Source organism: Hydra vulgaris, chromosome 01 (assembly GCF_038396675.1).
Source record: "Hydra vulgaris chromosome 01, alternate assembly HydraT2T_AEP".
Taxonomy (NCBI): Eukaryota; Metazoa; Cnidaria; class Hydrozoa; order Anthoathecata; family Hydridae; genus Hydra; species Hydra vulgaris.
In genome coordinates, this window is record NC_088920.1 from 1,465,372 (window position 1) to 1,487,688 (window position 22,317).

At 26.4% G+C, this 22,317-nt stretch overlaps 1 protein-coding gene across 1 annotated transcript; it reads left to right on the forward strand.

Moving 5' to 3' along the window:
• The first annotated feature begins 1,298 nt into the window (after positions 1–1,298).
• On the forward strand, positions 1,299–18,943 carry LOC136074996 (NACHT, LRR and PYD domains-containing protein 1 homolog). The gene is made up of 5 exons (XM_065787183.1): positions 1,299–1,443; positions 5,181–5,488; positions 7,619–7,660; positions 7,922–9,248; positions 18,271–18,943. The coding sequence occupies exons 2-4, from the start codon at positions 5,191–5,193 to the stop codon at positions 8,905–8,907; spliced, it is 1,326 nt and encodes a 441-aa protein (XP_065643255.1). The 5' UTR covers positions 1,299–1,443; positions 5,181–5,190; the 3' UTR covers positions 8,908–9,248; positions 18,271–18,943.
• Positions 18,944–22,317: the final 3,374 nt, after the last annotated feature.

Sequence of the window (22,317 nt, forward strand, 5' to 3'; positions counted from 1 at the left end):
TGCGTACTTACGCATTACTTGATATAAATCATATCTACCTCCTTGCCCAACGCATAAATGTTTAAAAATATATAAAATATAATAAAAAAATTTAGTTACTTGAAATATCACTATTACGTAGAGTTTTTAATATCTATGTAAAACAAGTTTTAGGAAAAATAGAAAACGAGATATAATCACACCGTATTCGTACTTGCTTCCTTTAATATCCACGTGTTTGAACGCTTTTAGGTAACCTCCCCTTCTCCCATTACTGCGTACACTATTTATGCAAGATCCCAAACATCAACAAAGAACAAATAAAATGTTCGATAACTCCACTTTCTAAGATAATAGGGCAGAAGAGAATTATTTTTCTATGAAATTATGCAAGTACATAAAAAATTATATAAGTTAGAAAAATAATTCAACATAATTTTTTAATTGCGATAAAGTAAATAAAAAATGAGTAACTACAAAAAACACACACGAAACTCATCGTTACAACTTAGACGCTAAAAACGCTTTCAAAAGTTTTTACTTAAAAATACCATAAACCTGAAACACGCACATACCTTTCAAAAAAAAATGAAAAATAGAAAAAATTAAATATGAGAATTGCTATAACATTTGATAGATAAAAATGTAATCAAATAATTTAAATTCCAGTATACAGAGTCATATATTTTATATACTATTATGTAACCCATTTTTTCTTTAGTCAAAATCTTATTACAACAATAAGTATTAAATTAAACATAGCTAAGTAATTACAAGCACACATTCACTTTCATTTCATATAACTGAGTTTTGTATTATATATGTGATAATGTGCTGTAGAACAATAATTGTAATTTTTGTTTGAAATCATATAAACACATTCATAGTCATATCATAATACACTGTAATATGATATGAATACGAATGCATGTTTGTTATTTTTTAGCTTCCATTGTCAAATTTATTATTTGTTTGTCGCAGTTTCAAAGTTTTACTTAAGCAGAATTAGAAAAAGTTAAACAGCTTTAAAATAACTTTTTTTTTTCTTTACTTTTTATCTAAATTGATAACTATCCTCACTTTTTATAAACTCAAAATTCATTTGTGTATTTCTTTGTGTAACATTTTAATTATATAGATTTATATTGATAAAAAATTTTTTTTAACTAGTTTTTATTTAATTGTGAAGTGTAAAGGCGTCACAATAAAGTGGTTGCTATAGTTATCTAAATTTTAATTTAAAAATAGTTTTAGTTATTATATGAAATATTCAAAATATTTTTTACCAGTAACTGTTTCAATTAATTCTTTTTATGTTTAGTAGATCTTAATAAATAGTTTGGGATCAGTGTTAAGATTCACCATGTGTTAAAGTAAAGAATATACGAATCACCAATGTTTTGGAATTTAGGAAAACTTTTGAAAGTGCATTAATAGACAGGAGTTAAACATCCTGTAGAGTTGGTAAATTACAGTTTTAAAGCATCTATCGTATATAATTATTTTTACACGATATGCGATTATTTATAAATAAATTTGTATTTAATTATATTTTTTTAGATAATATCTCAATTTATACTGTTATTAATGATTTAATTACTACTAACCCGTAAAACGGGTTGCTTACTACTAGGTATTTTAAACAACTTTTATGATATCGAAAAGTAACAAAAAAAATTTTTTCAATTAGTTCAACCAACTCAGATTACTTGCATCAGATGACAAATAAAAATATATTGAATAATTTATAAAACATCTTTTATTATCAATCAATAACATTATTACAGATGGAATACTAGAGAAAGTTAATATAAAAAAAACTTTACAGCTAGGGCCGACGACTCGGGCTTTGAAGTAGAGGTGCACAATCTTTTATTTCTAAAGAAGGCCTCTATATTAAAAAATTTCTAAATATAATAACAAAATAAATGAGATCTTTTTGAAAAAAAGTGTTTTGCTCCCTGACGGGTTACTCCCATGTTGTCGCCCCTGACAGATAGAATGTGATTTAATCATAATCTAGAAAAAAACTACAAATAAAATACTAGAGAAATAAAATTTCTAAAAAGATTGCAAATAAATTTGTTTGCAGGTGTTAAAAAAAATTTTAAAAAGAAAGTTGGTTTACTTGAAGAAAGTTAACTTGTAAAAATAGTGATTAAATTGAAACCATATAATAAAATATTTGAATAAATAACAAAAAAAAAATTAATGGAATTAAATTGACTATAAAAAGTAATTAGAATTTGAAAGTGCAAGACCTTTAAATATTCAAAAAAAATAATTTTTTCACTTACTCTTTGTCACTACTTATTTTTTATCACAATTTAATCTTTTATTTATTTAAATACAACAAAAATTCTGTAAATATTTCAATAAAATTGTTTAAACACTGAAAAGAGAAGTTAAATTTATTTTAAGAAAGAGAAGCGGTTTTGAATTAGAATTATTTCTAAGTGATCGAAAAAGTAATAAACGTTTTGAACAAGAAAATTGAGTTGACAGCAAATAGAGCAACTTTATATAAAAGAACTTTATATAAAGTAATGAAAATCATTAATGTAGATAAACAATACAGGACCTCAGAGAGAGCCTTGATGTTCTTGATTGTGGCTAAGTGGCTAAATGATTCTATCGTGGATTAGATAAAGGCTGAGAAGCAAAGGTTACTGCTCTCAATATGTTTTAAGTTTTTAATAAAGTTTCGCATGCTGGTCTTTTTCATGACCTTGTGTATATGGTGATTCTGGAAAATTTTTTAAATTATTAAATCATTTTTTTCCAAACGCAGTATAATAGTCACTATCTGACGTCATTCTTCTTCTAATATATATTTCTTTATATCTAAGCAATAAAGAAATATATATCAAGAGCAATAATCTTTGCCTCTCTACCGCCATCTAAATGTTCAATAGAATCGTTTAGCCACTGGTTAGCAATTAATAGAAATTAGCAGTTAAAAGTTATTGTATTACAATTAACAAATCATACTTTTTGTGTTATTATATCTTATAAATACAATAACAAGGTTGATGAAGTTAAAAATTAACTGTAACAAAATATTGCACCTTTAAAAAAGATAAAACAAAGTTTCCTTTGAAGTAGGTTTAAAATTTCAGGTTCTTAAAATCATTATAGTTTTCAATCAAATTATAGTTTATTGATAAGGTTGTAGACTGTTAGAGCAGATTAAATAGACCAAAGATCTATTTAGCCTACTTAATAACCTACTACCAAAGTAAAAATTTACTATCAATTGTTTGTTTGTTTTTCTGTTTAGTTGACAACAATGAAGAGAAAGGTAGTAATGCAGTTTACAATTATTGCAAACTAGCCGTTAACAATTCTGCGTAGTATAGGAAAATTGAACCATATTTTTGATTATAATCTTATTGATTCACAGAGAGTAAGCTAAATAAAACAAGAAAACGAGATTCAATCAAACGCTTAAAACAAAAGTTTAGAGAAAACTAATAAAGTCCTACAGAGCACTTTTGAATGAGCGGAATTTTTTCTGAACAACAAGCCGTATATAAGTTTATTTAACTTTAGAAATGGTATCCGGAGTGATCTGGATAACTAACAATGGGCTAACCTGATTAACAGGAATGGCAGGAAAAGTAAAACAATTAAATTCAAGATTCCAATTAGTGAGAAAAGTAAAGCGTTTCTCAGTTTAATGAGAAAAGCTTTACTTTTCTCAGTAAACTTTGCCTCAGGTTGTCATCATTTTAAGTTGATTTCTCGCAGAAATAAAAAGTTTTTACTCAAAATATTGCACCTTTAAAAAAGATAAAACAAAATATTACAACTGAATATAGCAAATGCACAAGTAGTATGGAGTAGGATAGGCATAGCTGTTAAGAGGTTAAGTAGGTGACGCATTTGTAAGTGGAGATAGAAAAGATTTACCCCGAAGACCGTCAATTAGGAAAGTCACTAAAAAAATCAAAATCAGCATCAGAGTAGTAGTAAGTTAAAGTAATAGTATTAGTCTAAAGAATAAGTATGAGCCCAAAAAATAACTATGTTTTAAAAATTTTAAACCTAAACTTGACCCTGGAAGAAAGAATACAAAAAGACGAAATAGAACTAGAAAAGTTACTTAGTTTAACCCTCCCCCTTCCCCATATATCAAAATGTTTCAACTAACATAGAAAAAGGGTTTTTAAAATCGGTCGATAAGCATTTCCTACCCTCTAATAAATTATATAAAATCTTTAATCGAAATACAGTTAAAGTTAGCTACAGTTGCATAAAAAATGTTAAAAGAATTATAAATGGTCATAATAATGCTTTGTTAAACAAAAAAGAAATCCTAAATGAAAAAACGACAGAAAATTGTAATTGTAAACAATAACACAACTGTCCAATAAGTGGGAATTCTTTATCAAAAAACGTGGTGTATAAATGTGTTTTCTCTACTAAGAATGTACCTGAAAAATAATATGTTGGCTTCAACAGAAATTAGATGAACGTTTTGTCAATCATAAGCATTTCTTTAAAAATAAAAAGTATTCAAAAGAGAACATTTCAAAATACATATGGGAATTAAAAGAAAAAAATATTGATTATTTCATACTGAATTGGTCCATCTTTAAAACAGCACCTGCATATAATAATATTTACGAAAATTGCACACTGTACTAACAAGAAAGTTTGAATGTATATATATAAATAAATGTACATATATATATATATATATAAATAGGAAATCTCAAATACCTTTTGCAAATTTACCGTTTGAAGTAAAAAACAGCTCTTAACTTCTCAAGACATAATTAAATATTGATTAAGTCAATGTGCATTAATTAAATTGAGGAAACTCGCAAATTAAAAGACTAAAATTTTTTTAAATTTTTTACAGAAGAACATGCGCAAAGTGTTGCAGCATCAACTATCGCGCTGCAACAAGAAGTGCTGCTACAGCGAATATCTTATGGACTGCTTCTTCAAGAGAGTGCTGCTACATCAACTGAGAGTTTAGTTTGTAAAATAAAATAATAAAAAAGAAAATAATTTAAAGTTTTTGAAATATATCTGGTATTTAGAAAAGGTTTACGAAAAAAAAAGTACAAAGCGGGTATTTTATGGGAAAGGTTATATATATATATATATATATATATATATATATATATATATATATATATATATATATATATATATATATATATATGTTTATGTATTTCTTTTTTTTATAGAAACCTCAAAATGAAAAAAAGTAATGCATTTCCAAAAAACGATGAAAATGTTATATTTAACCAAGTGTTCAAATTAAAACTTAGTGATACCGTCGGAGTATATTGGAGAACTCTTGGACGTTGGTTAAAAATTAAAGACAACATTTTAGACATGATTGATCATGATTATATTAAAACCAATGAAAAAGGATATTCTATGTTAAGTAAATGGATGCAAATAAATAAAAATCCAACACTTGGAATGTTAAAAACAGCTTTACGGAAGATGAAGCGAAATGATCTACTGAGAGAAATTGATATAATAGCAAGTAATTTTTTTTAAGTACTAATGATTTTATTATACTTTCTAAATTCTATAATATTTAATATTGAATTAAATGCTGTCGTTACTTATTCGTGTGTGTTGACTCGTGTGTGTTTATTTTTTATTAAAGAAAATTTATCACGCTTGGCTTTGCGAAATTTCTTTTCATATTTTTGACCACGTGGTAAGGTGTTCTTGAATCTTTATTAATCTTTATCATCTTGAATAAGATTGTCCAAATGGTACAATTGTAAAATGCGTATCTACACACATTTTACGATTGTATCATTTTCTTTTAACTTAAATTGAGATATCATTAACAATATCAAGATGTTTATCCTTTTTATTTTCACTCATATTTTTTGATAAACGTTTCAAAACATTACTTTTACAGATTGAGCTTACAGATTGAGCTTACAGATTGAGCTTACAGATTGAGCCTTACAGATTGATTCTTTCAGGTTTATAATTTAAGTCTACGATTTTTGCTCCTAATACAGTTTGCAATGTAATTACACATATAGATGTTTTTAAAAAAAATGTGTTGTTTAAGTGTTATAACTTTAATTTTATTACTAATTATGGAAAAATAAATAAATCTCAATATCAAAAAAACTTATAAACAACTTAATACCCATTGAAATATAAATATATAACTTTTTTACCTCTTCACACTTTCTGGTGTGTCATCATCATGAAGTTTACGTTTCATGCATATAAGGGAGACCGTGGACACAATGAACACGGGGAGAAAATAGACACTTCATAATCTCCGACCTGTTGACATGTTGTTTACATTCAATATATTAGTAAACAGCTTTAAAGTAGCTAGGTTTAAAGTACCTAGGTTTCATTATAGAAACAAACTATGCTGACGACATTATATATAGACATTTTATGTTTTTTATTATTTCTTTTAACACGATATAAGTTTTATAATTGAGCCGTTTTGTTTAAATAATATACCGTTTTGTTTAAATAATATACCGTTTTGTTTAAATAATATACCGTTTTATTTAAATAATATACCGTTTTGTTTAAATAATATACCGTTTTATTTAAATAATATACCGTTTTAAATAACCGCAATGATAAAAAACTGGTAGAAAAAAAAAAAGTAAAAATAAATTTACCCTTAAATAGTCACAAAAAAAAAAAAAAATTAATATGAAAATTATTGGAATACTTTTCCAATAATGAAATTTTAAAAAAATATTTTTTTTTGTTTAAAATGTTTATGAATTTAAGGACTTTACCATAAACTAATATTTGTTTTGACATACATTCCATAAATTAGGTCCTCGATTAGGTTATACATGTTTCTGAGAGTATACTAAATTTCAGAGGCAATTTATTCTTATTGTTTCCATTTGAATATAAATTAGATTTTTCATTAAGACTTATTTCAAAGTTTTTGTTGAAGTATCTGTACATACAAGTTATATGCTGGTTGGTAACTATTTTAAATCCATCAATCATGTTCATAGCTTATGTAGGAGATTTTGCATGTTTTCATTTATATTCAGAGCCCAAAATTCTGCAAGTTGGTTTTCTATCCGATAAATATACTAAAGTTTTGTTGTTTGAGTACTTATCAAACTTAATACAATCTGTGAATAATTTAATAACTTTTGACTGAATTTAATTTATGTGGGGAAGTAAGGATAAATTTTTATCCACATGAATTTTTAAGAAATTTATACATGTTTGATTTTAAATAATTATGTTATTTCAATAAAGTTTGCGCAACTTAAGAGGAATGTTTAATTTTTATGTGTTTAATGGAATAAAGTATATATTGTTTTCTCAACATTGAGTGAGGGTTTGTTTGACTCAAATCAAATACTAATTTTTTAAGTTCATATTTGATTATAGAAGCTTAATATCAATTTTGGTAAAATAAATTTTTTATCGTCTGCAATCATCAGTAAACTGCCATTTCAAAAAGTGCTATAAATACGATACTTTTGGATCGACTTTGAGTTGTTACATATAACTAATAATATGTTTGAAGTTATGTGAATCCTTTATTTAACTTTGATAATAATATATATTTTTATTAATGAAAATAACTGTAATCTCAATTAATATGTAAGTGATTAGAAGAAAGTAACTTTATATAACTATCATTTAGATTCGTCAAATCCACCTGATATTGCTAGCGAGGTCAATAAAGGTAGTTAAAAATATCAATGATGATGTGATGATGATGATGATGATGATGATGATGATGATGATGTGATGATGATTATGATGATGATGATGATGATGAAGATGATGATGATGATGATGATGATGATGATGATGATGATGATGATGATGATGATGATGATGATGATGATGATGATGATGATGATGATGATGATGATGATGATGATGATGATGATGATGATGATGATGACGATAATGATGATGATGACATATTATTTATGTTTAGATATATCAGAGATATGCACAGCTCTAAAAAAATATTACCTTGTAAACTATAGAAAAACAAATGAAGTTCAAACACTATTAAAAGCTCCTGCAAATGTTGATCTAAATCAAAAATTTGTTGATCTATGCATTGTTGATGCAGTAATTGTTCAAAGAAATGCTGTTTTTAATGTTGAATTGAAGGGTTTTCTTCAGAAGCAAATGAGTTATACATCAATTTCATATGACGAAATATTTCTGGAAGAAAAACCTGTAATTTTAATATCTGGAATAGCTGGTATTGGAAAAACTTGGTTGCTTAGAAAATGTTTGCTTGATTGGTCAAATAATTTAATTTGGAAAAATGTTGAACTTGTTTTTTATTTGGAATGCAGGAGACTTAATCAACATCAGAATATTTCGAACATTAATGAACTGTTAAATGTTTTCTATAAAGATATTATAAATGGTTTTAATTTTAGTAGTTGTGATGCACTTTTTATAATTGATGGGTTAGATGAATTCAAATATTTAAATGAGTTAGCAAATAAAAATTTGAGTTCTAACTATCCAATCGTTAATGCTTTAGCAGATATTCAAAAGTTTAAACATGTGATATCTGGTAGAGTTAATGCAGTTGATCAATATCAAAGTATATATACAGAGCATTGTGATAAATTAACTATTCAAATTATGGGATTTAATGAAAATGGGATAAACAATTATATTGAAAATAACGTTTTAGAAGAAATAAAGAAACCTGTAAAAACAACTTTAAAGAATTTTCCAATTGCAAAAGCTATGGCTTCTGTTCCATTTTTTTTATCTTCCATGTGCAAAATTATTAGTGATTCGGAAATAATGCGTACAAATTCCTATTTAACAATGACAGATTTGTATGCAAATATATTTTTATACTTTTTGCAAAAACATATTATCAATAATAATAAGTTGATATACGAGATAATGGAAGATCCTTTTTATAAAAAGTATTTTAAATATTTGTAAAATTGCTTATGAATTGTTTGTTAAAAATAAAATAATTTTTTCAAAAGAAGAAATTCAAACTTTTGTCAGCGGCTTTGATCAGACTGATGGTAGTCTTTTTGGATTTATTGAAAAGATTGAAACAAATCTAGGCTACAATTTTCAGTTCTCACATTTGACTATAATGGAGTTTTGTGCCTCTGTATATGCATATAATTGTTTAAGCATGGAAGATATTATGACAAACAAAATGTTAAGAAGTTGTTTACCAATGATTTGTGGACTAGCCAATAAAGACCAAAATAGTTTATTAAAATTTCTTGTTAGCCTAAATTCTTCAAAAGAATCTTCTTCTGTTTTTGGTAAGTTTTCAAATTTTGTTGGAATATTATTAGTGACTTTAGATAAACATGCATATATTTAATCTATTTTAGTTATTTCAGTTGTCAAATTTTACAAAAAATATTATGAAGTTTGACGGAGCTTGGCTTCAGGCCATGCTTTGCTGATGAGTTTGATACGTATAGTTTTTTTTATTTGCGAGTGTTCTTATGCTGCAACCTTGACCTTTGCAGATTTTGATTTACAGATTTTGAGTTGATGGTGTTGATGGTGTTGCTAGAAAGTGCATTCTATGGTGCACAAACGCAATTTGTAAAAAAGAATCTCTCTATAAAGTTTTTGACTAGTTGTCGTTGAAGCATAAACACGTGGTTCCGTCTAAGTTGTTTGACGTTGATTTTGAAAAATGATAACGTTGTGGTACATAAAAATCTAATTGTTCAAGATTTTGATCAATTTTAAATTTTTCTATTTGATCTTCTCTTTTCCTTTTCTCTTCAAGTGTCGTCAGTCTCAGTGCTTCTAATTTTTGTTCATAAGCATTGTCTGAGAGAGTTTATTAATTTTGTTACACAATGTTGAAGTTACTCAATGTTTTAATTTATTAATATTGCCTCTTAGGGGTCCTCTGAATGCTTTTTTTAGATTACCTGGAATCTAGTTTGTGTTTGCTGCTACTGCATTGACTTGTCATCTTATTTTTAAATAATCAGACTGTGGTACGTTTGAATGGATGACAAAGCCCGTCTAGGCCTAACATTTTGTAATTATATAAGGTTTTTTTGCAACAAAAATGTTTCACTAAAATAACTTTAGAAAATGATCAATCTTAAAACTTATCAAAATTTCAAAAGCATGCATTTTATTCTAGTCCATTTAACGGCTTTGTCAATGTTGTTTTGCAAGGATCAGCTATTGTCTTTATTATTTTTATTATTTTTGCTATCGTCCACATAAAATTTTATATAGTTAGCAATGTTGTCTGGAAGGTTATTTATGATTATCACAAAAAGTAAGACGCCTAAAAGGGATCTTTGTGGAACTTCATTTGTTACATTTTTTACCAACCATTTTTCATGTCCAAATGTAACTCTTTGTAGACGCACGGATAGCTATAATTTGATCCATTACTTGTATGCTGTTAGCATTTAACTTATGTATAAGTCTTTCGTGTGATACTTTGTCAAAGGCTTTAGACAAGTTTTTATGGACAATAATGACAGGTTTGTTAATATTAAAAGTGTTGCATTATTCCAACAGATTTGTTGTGCATCCTTTTCTTTTTACAAAACCTTGCTGAGCTTTAGTAGTTAAACTGTTGGTAGCGAGAAATCAGAGATTGATTCGTGTATTAATTCCTCAGGTTTTATACGCGGTCTTAATTTTTTCGAGACTGGTCGATTTTTACCACAAATTGACGCACATTTCTTTTGAAAATTGGCGTGACTTTCAATTTCTTCTACATATCTAAAACTACTGGAGTTGCAATTGAGGAAATGAAGATAAGTGTTAAGGGTAGTGCAAAAGCGTCCGCAAAATTCTCAGGACCTAATGATGTATTCTTGATGTAACTAAATCAAAGAATTTGATGAATTCATCAAATTCTTTGATTTAGTTACATCAAGGTTCATCAGTCTGGTCTTTACTTTTTCTTAATTTGTAATCACTTATTTTTTGGTACATTCAATATTGGTTTGATTGCTGTAATTTAGTATACTTTATAGCTTTAATTCAAATTCCAGTTGAAGGTATTAGTTTACAGACAAATGAATTATCTACTGGACTTTTGTAATTGTGTCTCAATCAAGATTGAGTGAGTGTATATGGTCATTTATTTGCGTTTTATAAAATACATAGGCATGCAGTTTCTTAAGGCCAACTTTAAAGACTCAAGCAATATTATATTCATCTTTTAAAACCTCTCGCTTGCCTGTTGTTTTTACTTTATTACATGTCGCTTTATATAAACTGTGAACAAGTTTTTTAGTTTCTCTCCCTTCCATTATGTGTTGAAAGTTTATTTTTTATGGATAACGTCCCTTTGGATTTCTCTTCAATAGACATATCCGAGCGATTTTAGATATTGAGATGCAGTTTTTACAGACACAATATCTGATTTAGTAGATTTACGTTGTTATTCGAGGAGCGATAAATACATCTTAACCTTGGTTACTTTTATATATAAATATATATATATATATATATATATATATATATATATATATATATATATATATATATATATATATATATATATATATATATATATATATGTATATATATATATATATATATATATATATATATATATATATATATATATATATATATATATATATATATATATATATATATATATATATATATATATATATATATATATATATTTGAACAATTTTAAAATGTATTCTACAAATAGAGTGCTCAATGTTCTTAAAAGAACAGAACAATTATAAATAAGTAGAAAACCACTTAACAAAAATTGATCTCATTTAACACTGTGTTTCATCAATAATTTGATGGATTTCTGATGAGTCTTTATTGATGAAACACAGTGTTAAATGAGATATATTTTTGCTGAGTGATTTTCTTCTTGTTTATATATATATGTATATATATGTATATATATATATATATATATATATATATATATATATATATATATATATATATATATTTAATTTTTATTTGTAAAGTAAAAGAAATTTAAAAATAACCCTAACCCTAACCCTAACCCTAACCCTGAAACTTCTTCTCTAAAAAAAGAGTGATTGATTGTTTTGGAATTATAAGTATTTTAGGTATGAAAGTTTAACTTGTATTATTAATAATATAATTAATAATTATTAATTAATTATTATTATTATTATTATTATTATTATTAAAGTATTAGCTATTTATGTTTCTTCTTTATATTTATATCTTCATTATTAGTTTAAACTCTTAGAAGCAGATTTTATCTATAATATCTTAATGGAAAGAAACATTAGATGCACTGTGCAGACATCTTTCCGATAAACATGTTATACTCTAAAAATACTATAGTATGCATACATTCAGAGTAAGAAAACAGAAAACAGTTGATTTTAAGGGAGACTTTATCTGACTATGAAAAATATTTAAACAAGAAAAGAATTGAAAAGCAACAAAGAAATAAATCAAACAAATAAAATTTTAAACAGGAAGCGTGGTAATACTTATCGAAAAGAAGTTCTTCTTACTAACCATTGAGAAGGAAGCCCAAGGTTTAACGCTTGGATGGTAATCCAAGTGTTAAATCTTGGGCTTTCTTCTTTAATAGTGAATGATAACTAAAGAAAACTTAACATAAAACATTCATTAAGATTTTTATTCGTTAATAATATTAATAATCTTGTTAAAATTGATTGCACTGAATAAAATAGATTTTAAATTTAAACATCACCAACCAGTGGAAGCTCGTGACAAAATAGAGATCAGATAAATGGTTTTCTGTTATAAGAAATATTTTTTTTTCAAGACTGAAATACATTGATGTTTCATTAGAAAAGTATAAACCACTTAGGTTTATTTTTCTCTAATAAAACATCTTTGTATTTCAGTCTCGACAAAAAAAAATGATTATCTCTTATAACAGAAAACCAATCATCTGATCTTTATTTTATTACATTATCAAAAAATATGTGATAAAGATAACACAGGAATAATTCTGGAAATTTATTAAGTAAACCAAAAAAACCATTTCAAAAGTTACTACCTTATTAATCTAAAAATTTCTAAACACCAAAAAAATTAAAAGTAAATATCGACCATATAAACTTCCCCTTCACAAATGATTTCCTCTACACAAATGGTTTCCCTTACAACAACTTTTTAAAGTAAAATAAATTATCTGAGTTACTCATACGTACTTCAATTAAAATCAAAGCGATGAAAATAACTAAAAACATTTTTTAAAACAAATTCAATTAAAAACCTTATAGCAGGGGGCGACCAAACCAGGAGGTTTGACAGCAGGGGGAGGTTACAAAGTCGTTTGGTGTTAGAAACAGCTAACTTTCAAACATGGAGCCAACTCCAAACGTTTATACGTTGATAATAAAGTAAAATAAAGATGCTTTGAAAAATTTCCGTCAATTCGAGCTTTGAAACAAAATAGCCCCAAAATTTGGGTCCTTCCTGCCTCAAATATGAGAGCAACAAGTTGATGAAGTATTTTTGTACTACTCAATTAGGCTTATGGCTACGATAGAATTATTTTTTTCTCTAAATTTTTGTGTTTGAGATAAAACGGTTGAAAAATAAAAACTTTAGGAGATGGCATGTAAAAACAACATTTTAACTTAGTAATTCTAACGTCGCGTTATATTCATCGAAAAACTTTAAGTTTCATAATACAATCTTTTAACGTTCAAAGATTACGACAACATATAATTTGTAACCCCTTCAAACTTAAGAGAATTCAAACTATATGTGGTCATACTTTTAAACGCTAAAATATTTACTATTACTCCTAAAAATTTAAAAACTTTTATCAACTTGTTGCTTTTAAGTTTGGGACAAGGCAAGACAAACTTTTGGAGCTTTTTTGTTTCCAGGCTCCAATCATCGCAGTGTTTTGCAAAGCATTTTTATTTAAGATAAGTATAAACATACATATGTTTACAGTTTGCTCTATATCTGGAAGTTAGTTGTTTCAAACACCAAAAAATTGTTCAGCCACCCCTGTCTTGTAGTGCTTTAGAAGTTAGATTAAAAAGGCTATCAATGAAAGAGAGTGTTTCTTTGTGAAGATGAAAATAATAATGTTAAAAAAGGTTAGTTTAATAATATTGAAAACCTTCTCAGTTACAACTCATAAAGCTTATTTAGAGCAAACTCGTTAAGAAGACAAAAATAACATACTTAATTGGAAGCCTTGATATTTCAAGAGAAATAGCTCTTAACTCACTTTCTATGGAAAAAAAACAATTAGTTAAAATGGTTTACAAAAGTTGAAACCGATAACAAGGAGTAAAAGCATGCGTTTTTGTAATCAGGATTAAAAAGGACATTAAATAATAGTTAAAAACTAAGATTGTAAAGGATATTAAATAAAAACTAATTGACATAAAAAGACATTATACTAAAGATTACAAAAACATCTAGAAAAAACCCATGTCAGTTTAAAGTTAGTAATAAGATGTTCAATAGTAGTGTAAATATTGTATGGAAGAGTTACAAGATGTTAATGTTGGTAAGGTTGTTACCAAAAAACAAAGAGTACCTATGCACAAGGTAGAGCTAAAGACAAGATATAAGTCAAGAAATAAAGTTATGTGATTGGAGTTGCTCAGAAAACAAATCATAAATTTACTTTTCGTAAGTAAGAAATAGAGAAAATAAAAATTTTGAACTTTAGAGCCAGCTAGAATAATAATACTGAAGCCAAGTCAATCAGTGTGGTTAGCATAAAAGGTTCTTAAAGAGTTCCTAAAGAGTTTGCAGATCCTAGCAGTCAACTTCAGAGCTTAAAAGAGTTTTAGAGCTATTTCTCTATTAGGTGATAACAAAAAGAACTGTTAGCTACTACCAAGGAGGTAAAAGTAAAAAATATGATTGACGTCAAAAAGATCTAGCACTTATTATTTTAGGGAGTTTATAATAACACAAATTTACATTAATGATGTAAAAGCCTGTTAGATAAATATCGGGTTTAATGTTGATTTAGTGAAACTTCTTTCTAACTCAAATAATCGTTTGTTGGACGCAGTGAATAACTGACAAAGATGACTGTTTTTATTTAAACAGCGTCTTTTTCTTAATAAAGAGTTTAGCTTTTATCAATAGTGAGCCCCAAATTAGTAAAAATTATTTTCGCAGAAAAGCGAATCCAACAAGCAATAGGGCTTAAGACAGGTTGTACTAGATTAAATGGTACGAGTAGCAGGATGATCATAATTATATTATAAAACTTTGACAAAATATTCGCTTTTAAATTGAAATACATATCAGTTTAAAAAATGTCAGAAAATTGTTCAGAATATGATTAAGTATAACTAAAACAATGGACTAATCTTTTATCTTCTTTTATCTCTAGTGTATATAGTGTAAATACGATATCTAAATCTAACTTTAAACTTGACCCTCTCATATGCTGGAGAACAAAGTTCGATAATATAATGACCTACGCAATAATGCACATCCTAATAAAGTTATCTCCTTTAAAATTTGTTTTGATTTGCTCCTCTTCTTCACTAAAAACATATTAAACATGGCAAACATGTATTTTTTTTTAATTGAAAACATGACAATTTTATACATAGATTTTTTAAAAGTGTTACTAAAATATGGAATTTTCTGCCCATTAAACAGTATATTTATCTTCATTGTCCGTGTTTAAATTTAGAAACATGAAACATAAAGTAAAGCAGCGCACAGTATTTGTTTGGGTACCTTAGTGATACATAAAAATCGTTTTCAGAATAACTGTGACACATTCTTTTACTAAACTTACTTCTTTAAAAGCAAATAAGTTGAAATAATATTAAATAAAAATTTTAAAATCTTTTTAAAGAAACTTGGGGCTCGGTGATATAGCTAAATAAGTCTTCTTCTTGACATTTTCAATCCTGTTGAAGTACTTTTTCTCGTGAAATAAATTGTTTCAATTTGGTTGTACTAATACAACACTTTATACTAAAATAAAATTTATTTAAAAGTGTATCATGTTAGGTCTCAAAAGAATCCAAATTATATAAAAATGTCAAAAATAATTATCATTTTATAAAAAAAAATATTATTTTAGATTTTACTGCTTAGAAAAAAAGACTTCTTTACTAAAAGTAAAAAGTATGCATTTTTATAAAAATACATTTTTTTATAAAAAAAAAAAAGACAAGATTTTACAGTGTAATAAATTACTTCTGATATTTTTAACAATGTGAAAACTTTCATAAAATAAATATATTTTAATATTTGGACTATCAAGATGATAATATTAAAAGAAACTTATTTTGTATAATAATAAATTTTGAAAATTTTATAAAATTTAAAGAATTTAATAGAATTTGATTTAGAAAATGATTACTTCTGCTTTTATTAAAATAATTTGTAAAGGGGAGTGAGTGGGGGGGGGGAGGGGGAGGATTTAATGTAATTGTTATTTGAGCACTTATTCTTATAGTTTTTCAGGAGAAACTTATTTTCGTGCCTGCATTTAGAAATCAATTCCGATTTTTTGTTTAACAAACATTCTTGGTTCATTTGTATAATTATTTCAAATATTACTTGTAGATATAAGATGCATTTTTTGTAAATATTGTTATATGCAGGTGCTGTTTTAAGGATGGAACAATTTAGTATAAAATCGTCTATATTTTTATCTTTTAATTCCCATATTAATTCCAACAGCATAATGTTATTTAAATACATTTTTATTTTAAAGGATTGTTTATGATTGGAGAAAGGCTTTTTCTATTCACCCTCTGTTACCAATATATTGCAAAACAGGTGCATTCTTAGAGGGAACAACACATTTATATACCACGATTTTTCGATAAACAGTTTCTACTCATTGGATAATTTTTTTTTTGTTTACAATTACAATTTTCTGTCGTTTTTTCATTTCGGATTTCTATTATGTTAAACAAACCATTGCTTTGAGCGTATTGTGAAACTGTAGCTACTTTTAATTGCATTTCGATTAAAAATTTAATTTAATTAGAAGACGGGAAGTGCTTATTGGCCAATTTTAAAAGCACTTTTCCTATATTAAACCAAGTCAAATTTTTATTTCTTTTTTGTTTTTTTATATTCTTTTTTTCAGATTCAATATTTAGTTCAAAATTTTGAAAACCACTTTTATGAGAGCCAATATATATATATATATATATATGTATATATATATATATATATATATACATATGTGTGTATGCATGCACATATTTTAGATACAAAAACAATCTATATATATATACATATGTTTTTGTATCCAAAATATATATTTTTATACCTGTACTCTACACATTTAAATTGACAACAGTTGGAATTTAAAAAAAGTTAATTGTAAAAACTTGTGTTCTTTTACGTTTTTATTTATTTTTATGTTGTTGTCTATTTAGGTTTTTTTTCTCTACTTTTAAAAATTTTAACATTTTTTCCTGCAGTGAAAATAATTATCATTAACTGTTAAAGAAGACATTAATTGTAGTTTTAGATAAATATTTGCCTCTTTTTTTCAATTTCTTTGCTTATTTTTATCAATTTCTTTGCTTTTTTTATCAATTTCTTAGCTTCTTTTTGTCAATTTCTATTACCAAATTTTATCAATCATTTGCTTCTTTTAATCAGTTTCTTTGCTATGTCATCAGCATTTGCTGTTGCAACTTTTTCTGTTTCAGGTAAAAGAGTTATCTAAGATATCTCCTTTCAGTTTAAAAAAAAATTGCATTAGTAATTCATTATTACTTGGGTAATCACATTTGTTCTATAAATTGAAACAAGAAATATCACATCTCTATGGAAAAAACCCCTTAAAGTTAGCAATTGTTGCTTCATCTAAAAATCGATAGTGCGAGACAAACTTTTTGCTTCTTATTACCAGGGTGAAGACTTTGATATGTAATTTTTTCTGCTTTTTACTAGTTACTTTGAATTTCGTCGTCTTTAGAGTGAAGAAGATGTAAGTCTTTATAAGTGACATAACCAGATGAACAATAATGTAAATGATGAAATAACAAATTTTTTACGGTGTTATAATTTACTTCTGATATTTCTAACAATGCGGACACTTTCATAAAATATTTATATTTTTAATTATATTTTAATATCTGGACTATTAGGATAATAAAACAAATTTTACTGATTAACAAATTATGAATAATGCAAGCTATATCCATGTAAGTTTGCTTGATGATTGTCAGTAGCAACTCCTCAAAATCAGATGTATGTATGAATACGTAGTATATGATGTATATATAAGTATGCAGAAAATTATAATGTATTTAATACTATAATTTTAATAATTATATTACCTCTCGTTTGTTTGTTCATATTAATAATTTTTATTTAATTTTTCTTTAGATTTTCTAAGTAATAGCAATGATTATAAAGATAAAGAAAGTTTATTCATTGAATGCTTTTATGAAAGTCAATCGTTTTTTAATGATGAAATAAAATCAATCATTTATAAACAAATGAACAACTTGAGTATTTCTATTAACGATGGAAAAACATCTTACGAAATTGCATGTGATAAATATTTCGTACATCATTACATAAAATCTGGAGGAAAGTTAGCTTATTTAAGTATCGATAAAAAACACTTAAATGATGAAGAAAAAGCTCTTTTAATTGAATGTTTAACTAATGTTCGCAAAGTCTGCTTAAAGCGTCCGACAAATTTCAAAGGGTGGAAACCTGAAGCTAAAATTGAAATGCTATTGATATCAATAACACGTTATTCTATAACTAAAAGGGATTTTGAAGAAAATATTTTCCCGTGGTTCAGTATTTGTGAAAAATTACATCTTCAACTTCACAATGACACTAATTTTATTGAAGATGTTTATAAATGGATTTGTTGTTCAAATATCACGAATTTGAAAATCTGGTACCGTGAAAATGTTTTTTGCAACCTCGATGAATTAAAACGCATTATAGTTCCTCAAAGAAAGTGTTTAATATTATGAATACTTTAAATAAAAACAATTGTTTTATAATAAAATATAAAGTATTTAAAAGACTAATTTATATCTACATATGTTTTAATATTTATTTCATTTTATTAATTTTAACTTAGTATTAATATTATTTAACTAGACTTTAAATATAAATGTCTAAAAAGTCATTTATTCCAAAAATAGCATGCATTTAATTCGTTGAAAAGTGTTTCATGTTTTATAGTTATATTTGAGTCTGCGCATGACTCGGAAACGATCGCTTACATTTGTTGCTTAAAGGATTTTTAACGTTTTAAAAAACATTAACGTTAAAAAAAAACACATAGTTATTTAACAAACTTTTTTATGTCGATCAAAATTAAATTAAAAGAAGTAAACCTGAACTTGTTACCGTAGTAATGATAAAAAAGCTTCTAAAACTACAAAAAGAGACATTCGTAATCTTTTTCACAGAAACAATTTAATGAATAATATATGATTGGAATAAGTTCGAAAAAAAAACATTCAAGACGTAAAAAAGGAATGATATTAAAGCTTGAAATTCGTTTGCCTGCAACAGTTAGATTAAGAGTGTAAATGAAGAAACATCTTAAGTTGAAGAAGACTTACCCAGCGTAAAGATAGTACTGGGGAAAAGTTCCCCAAACAACAACGACCTAAAGTTAAAATCTGTTGATATAAAGGATCAAAATCGAAAAAACGGATATCTCGTATTGATTGTTTTACTGAAAGCAGTGATGAAAATGATTATAAAAAAAAATAAAAAATGTAAAAAAACTCTTCGCTGAAATTTAAACATTGAAAAAGAAATTAAAATTAAACAACCTTAAAGAGTCGGAGTAATGAATGATAATTGTTTTTAAAACTGTAAGGCTATGGAGACAAAAAACGATTGCTGGTAACGTATCAAAGCTATCTGTATTTTATTTGTACCAATATCAAACACCAATATTTTTTAAACAAACTGTGTTGTAGCACAACTACAAAAGCTTGAAAAAAAACGCTTTGATCAAGAACGTTTTGCGAACGATTTTTAGTGGCCCCGTAAAAACGTTTTTAATAGCTTTTTAAACGTCTATATAAAACAGTGACCGGACATTTTTTAAAAAACATTTGTGATCATTTTTTAAGGGCCCAACAAAAACAGTTTTTATTGGTTTTTTGAACGTCCATATGAAGGGGTTAACGGACGTTTTTCTGAATACGTAATTTATCAATTTTTATTAAGTCTAAATATAACGTTATATCGTTTTTACCGTTTTCCTAAAAACATTTTTCTATTAAGTATAAGTATTTAAGTAAATAACTTATGTTATACAGAAAAAAACCTTTTCACAAATAAAAACTTCGGTCTAACAGCCTTGATCTGGATATATAACTAAAAGTTTAAATATTTTGTGTTTAATTTTTACAATTTAGGCATACGAAAACATAATAAAGTAATTTTTATGCTATTCTTTTATAAGATCTCTACAAACGATCGCAATACCAACTCATCAACTAAATTGAATTTCGCATTATGTGACATTAATGTTACTAAAAACAAAATAACCATAGAAATCTTTCATGCATTTTACTAGCATATAAATAAATAAATCAAAATTTAAATAATAATAATAAAAAATAAGTAATGTAAAATTTCACACAGTATATAAAAGGAACAATATAAACAATATACACACCACATTTATTAAAAAATTACCTAAAATTATTATATACAATACAGTTTTTTTAAATTATTTATTTCCAGAAGTTTCAATATACTTAAACATTGCTATAACACATTTATAAATAATTTTATCCAAAACATTAATAGCAGACGCTAAAAAATACCTTAAAAAATTATAGAATGTACTTAATTTGATCACATTTTACTTTATACATAAAACTTTATGCATAAGTTTAAACAAGAATTTAACAACAAATAAAACTTTACTTTATTATTTCAAATTATTTCACTTTCATTAAACCTTGTTATACCATTTATTTTATCATAAAAAAATAATAAATCTTCAAGCTCAGTTTTTTCCTCCAGGATATTCACTGCAGATAAAGACTTTTTATATCAGACATTATGCATAATATATCTGGTATCATGGTATCCATAAATACTGCATATTGAAAACCTATTACAAAAGAAAAAACAAACTAATAACAGAATAAAATATTAATAAAAACTGCTATAGAAAACTGAAAATTGAGTTAAAAATCATATTACCTTTTGAAAAATGAGAAGTCAACATTATTTAACATACGTGTTCCACTTTATAGGCTTAAAACAGTTGAGTTGGAAGTTCACGCTTCCTTCTTAAGCGATGTTGCAAAACTTGCCCAGAGGTGGGGTTTGAAGCAGGGTTGTTTTTCTTGAGCAAGTGCGCTACCATGGTGCAGTGGTAGCGCACTTGCCTCAGAAAAAACGCAGGTTCAAACCCCACCACTGGGCAAGTTTTGCAACATCGGTTAAGAAAGAAGCATGAAAAAATATTCAAAAGCAAAATTTATTTTTGATATGCTTTTTAAATAAAATATCTTACCAGTTATAAACAAACCAACTAGTTCAACAAAAGGTTTTGCAACTGCATTTGATAATAATTTTATTAAAAATAATATAGAAAACGTCGTGTAAGTCAGATATTTTCAAAACTGATATTAGTGATCATTTTCCATTATATTTTAATATAAATCCAAATCTATTTTAATATAAACCAAAAATGTGCATTTCCAGACCATTATTTATATTATAAAATGTTTAATAAACTATGGTATTTTCCCGGAATCAATAAAAAAGGCAAAATGTTTAGTAATATTTTGTTTGTACAAAAAAACTCACGAACTGACCGACTAGAAATCTGAGGCAAAAGCTGCTAATCACATAAAAAACACGCTTGCAAATTCTTTACTGGTAGTATGAAGTAAACTGTTTTCCACTTTGGTTTAAAATAATAAGTTATGTTTAAATTTTTTTTTTTTTTTTTTTTTTCAAACATCTTCACTTCCAAAAAGGCCACTAATTAAAGTTGAAAGTTACTGAAAGAGAAAAGATGAAGATTCTAGAGCAAGATAACGATTGACGGACAACTTAAAAGATTGCAAATTATATGAATCAGGAAAGCAAGATGAAGGATGCGAATTCCAAAGAGCAGATGTTCGAGGAAAAAAACTAGACGAATAAGCGTTTTTGGAGCACTTAAGAACAGTCACAGAAAAAGGATGACACTTAACTGAATGACGAGTAACATGAGAATAAATTTTAGTAGATGGCACAAGAGACACTAGCTCTTTAGAGCAGTGCCCATTATAGTATTTGTAGAAAAGAGAAAGAGAAGCAACATTTCGACGATGTGACATGGGTTGGAGGTTGGCTGCAAGAGCAGGTCCAACTATGTTTACAATGCGTTTTTGCACCTTGTCTAAAAGTGAAAGGGCATCATTAGAAGATCCGCCCCAG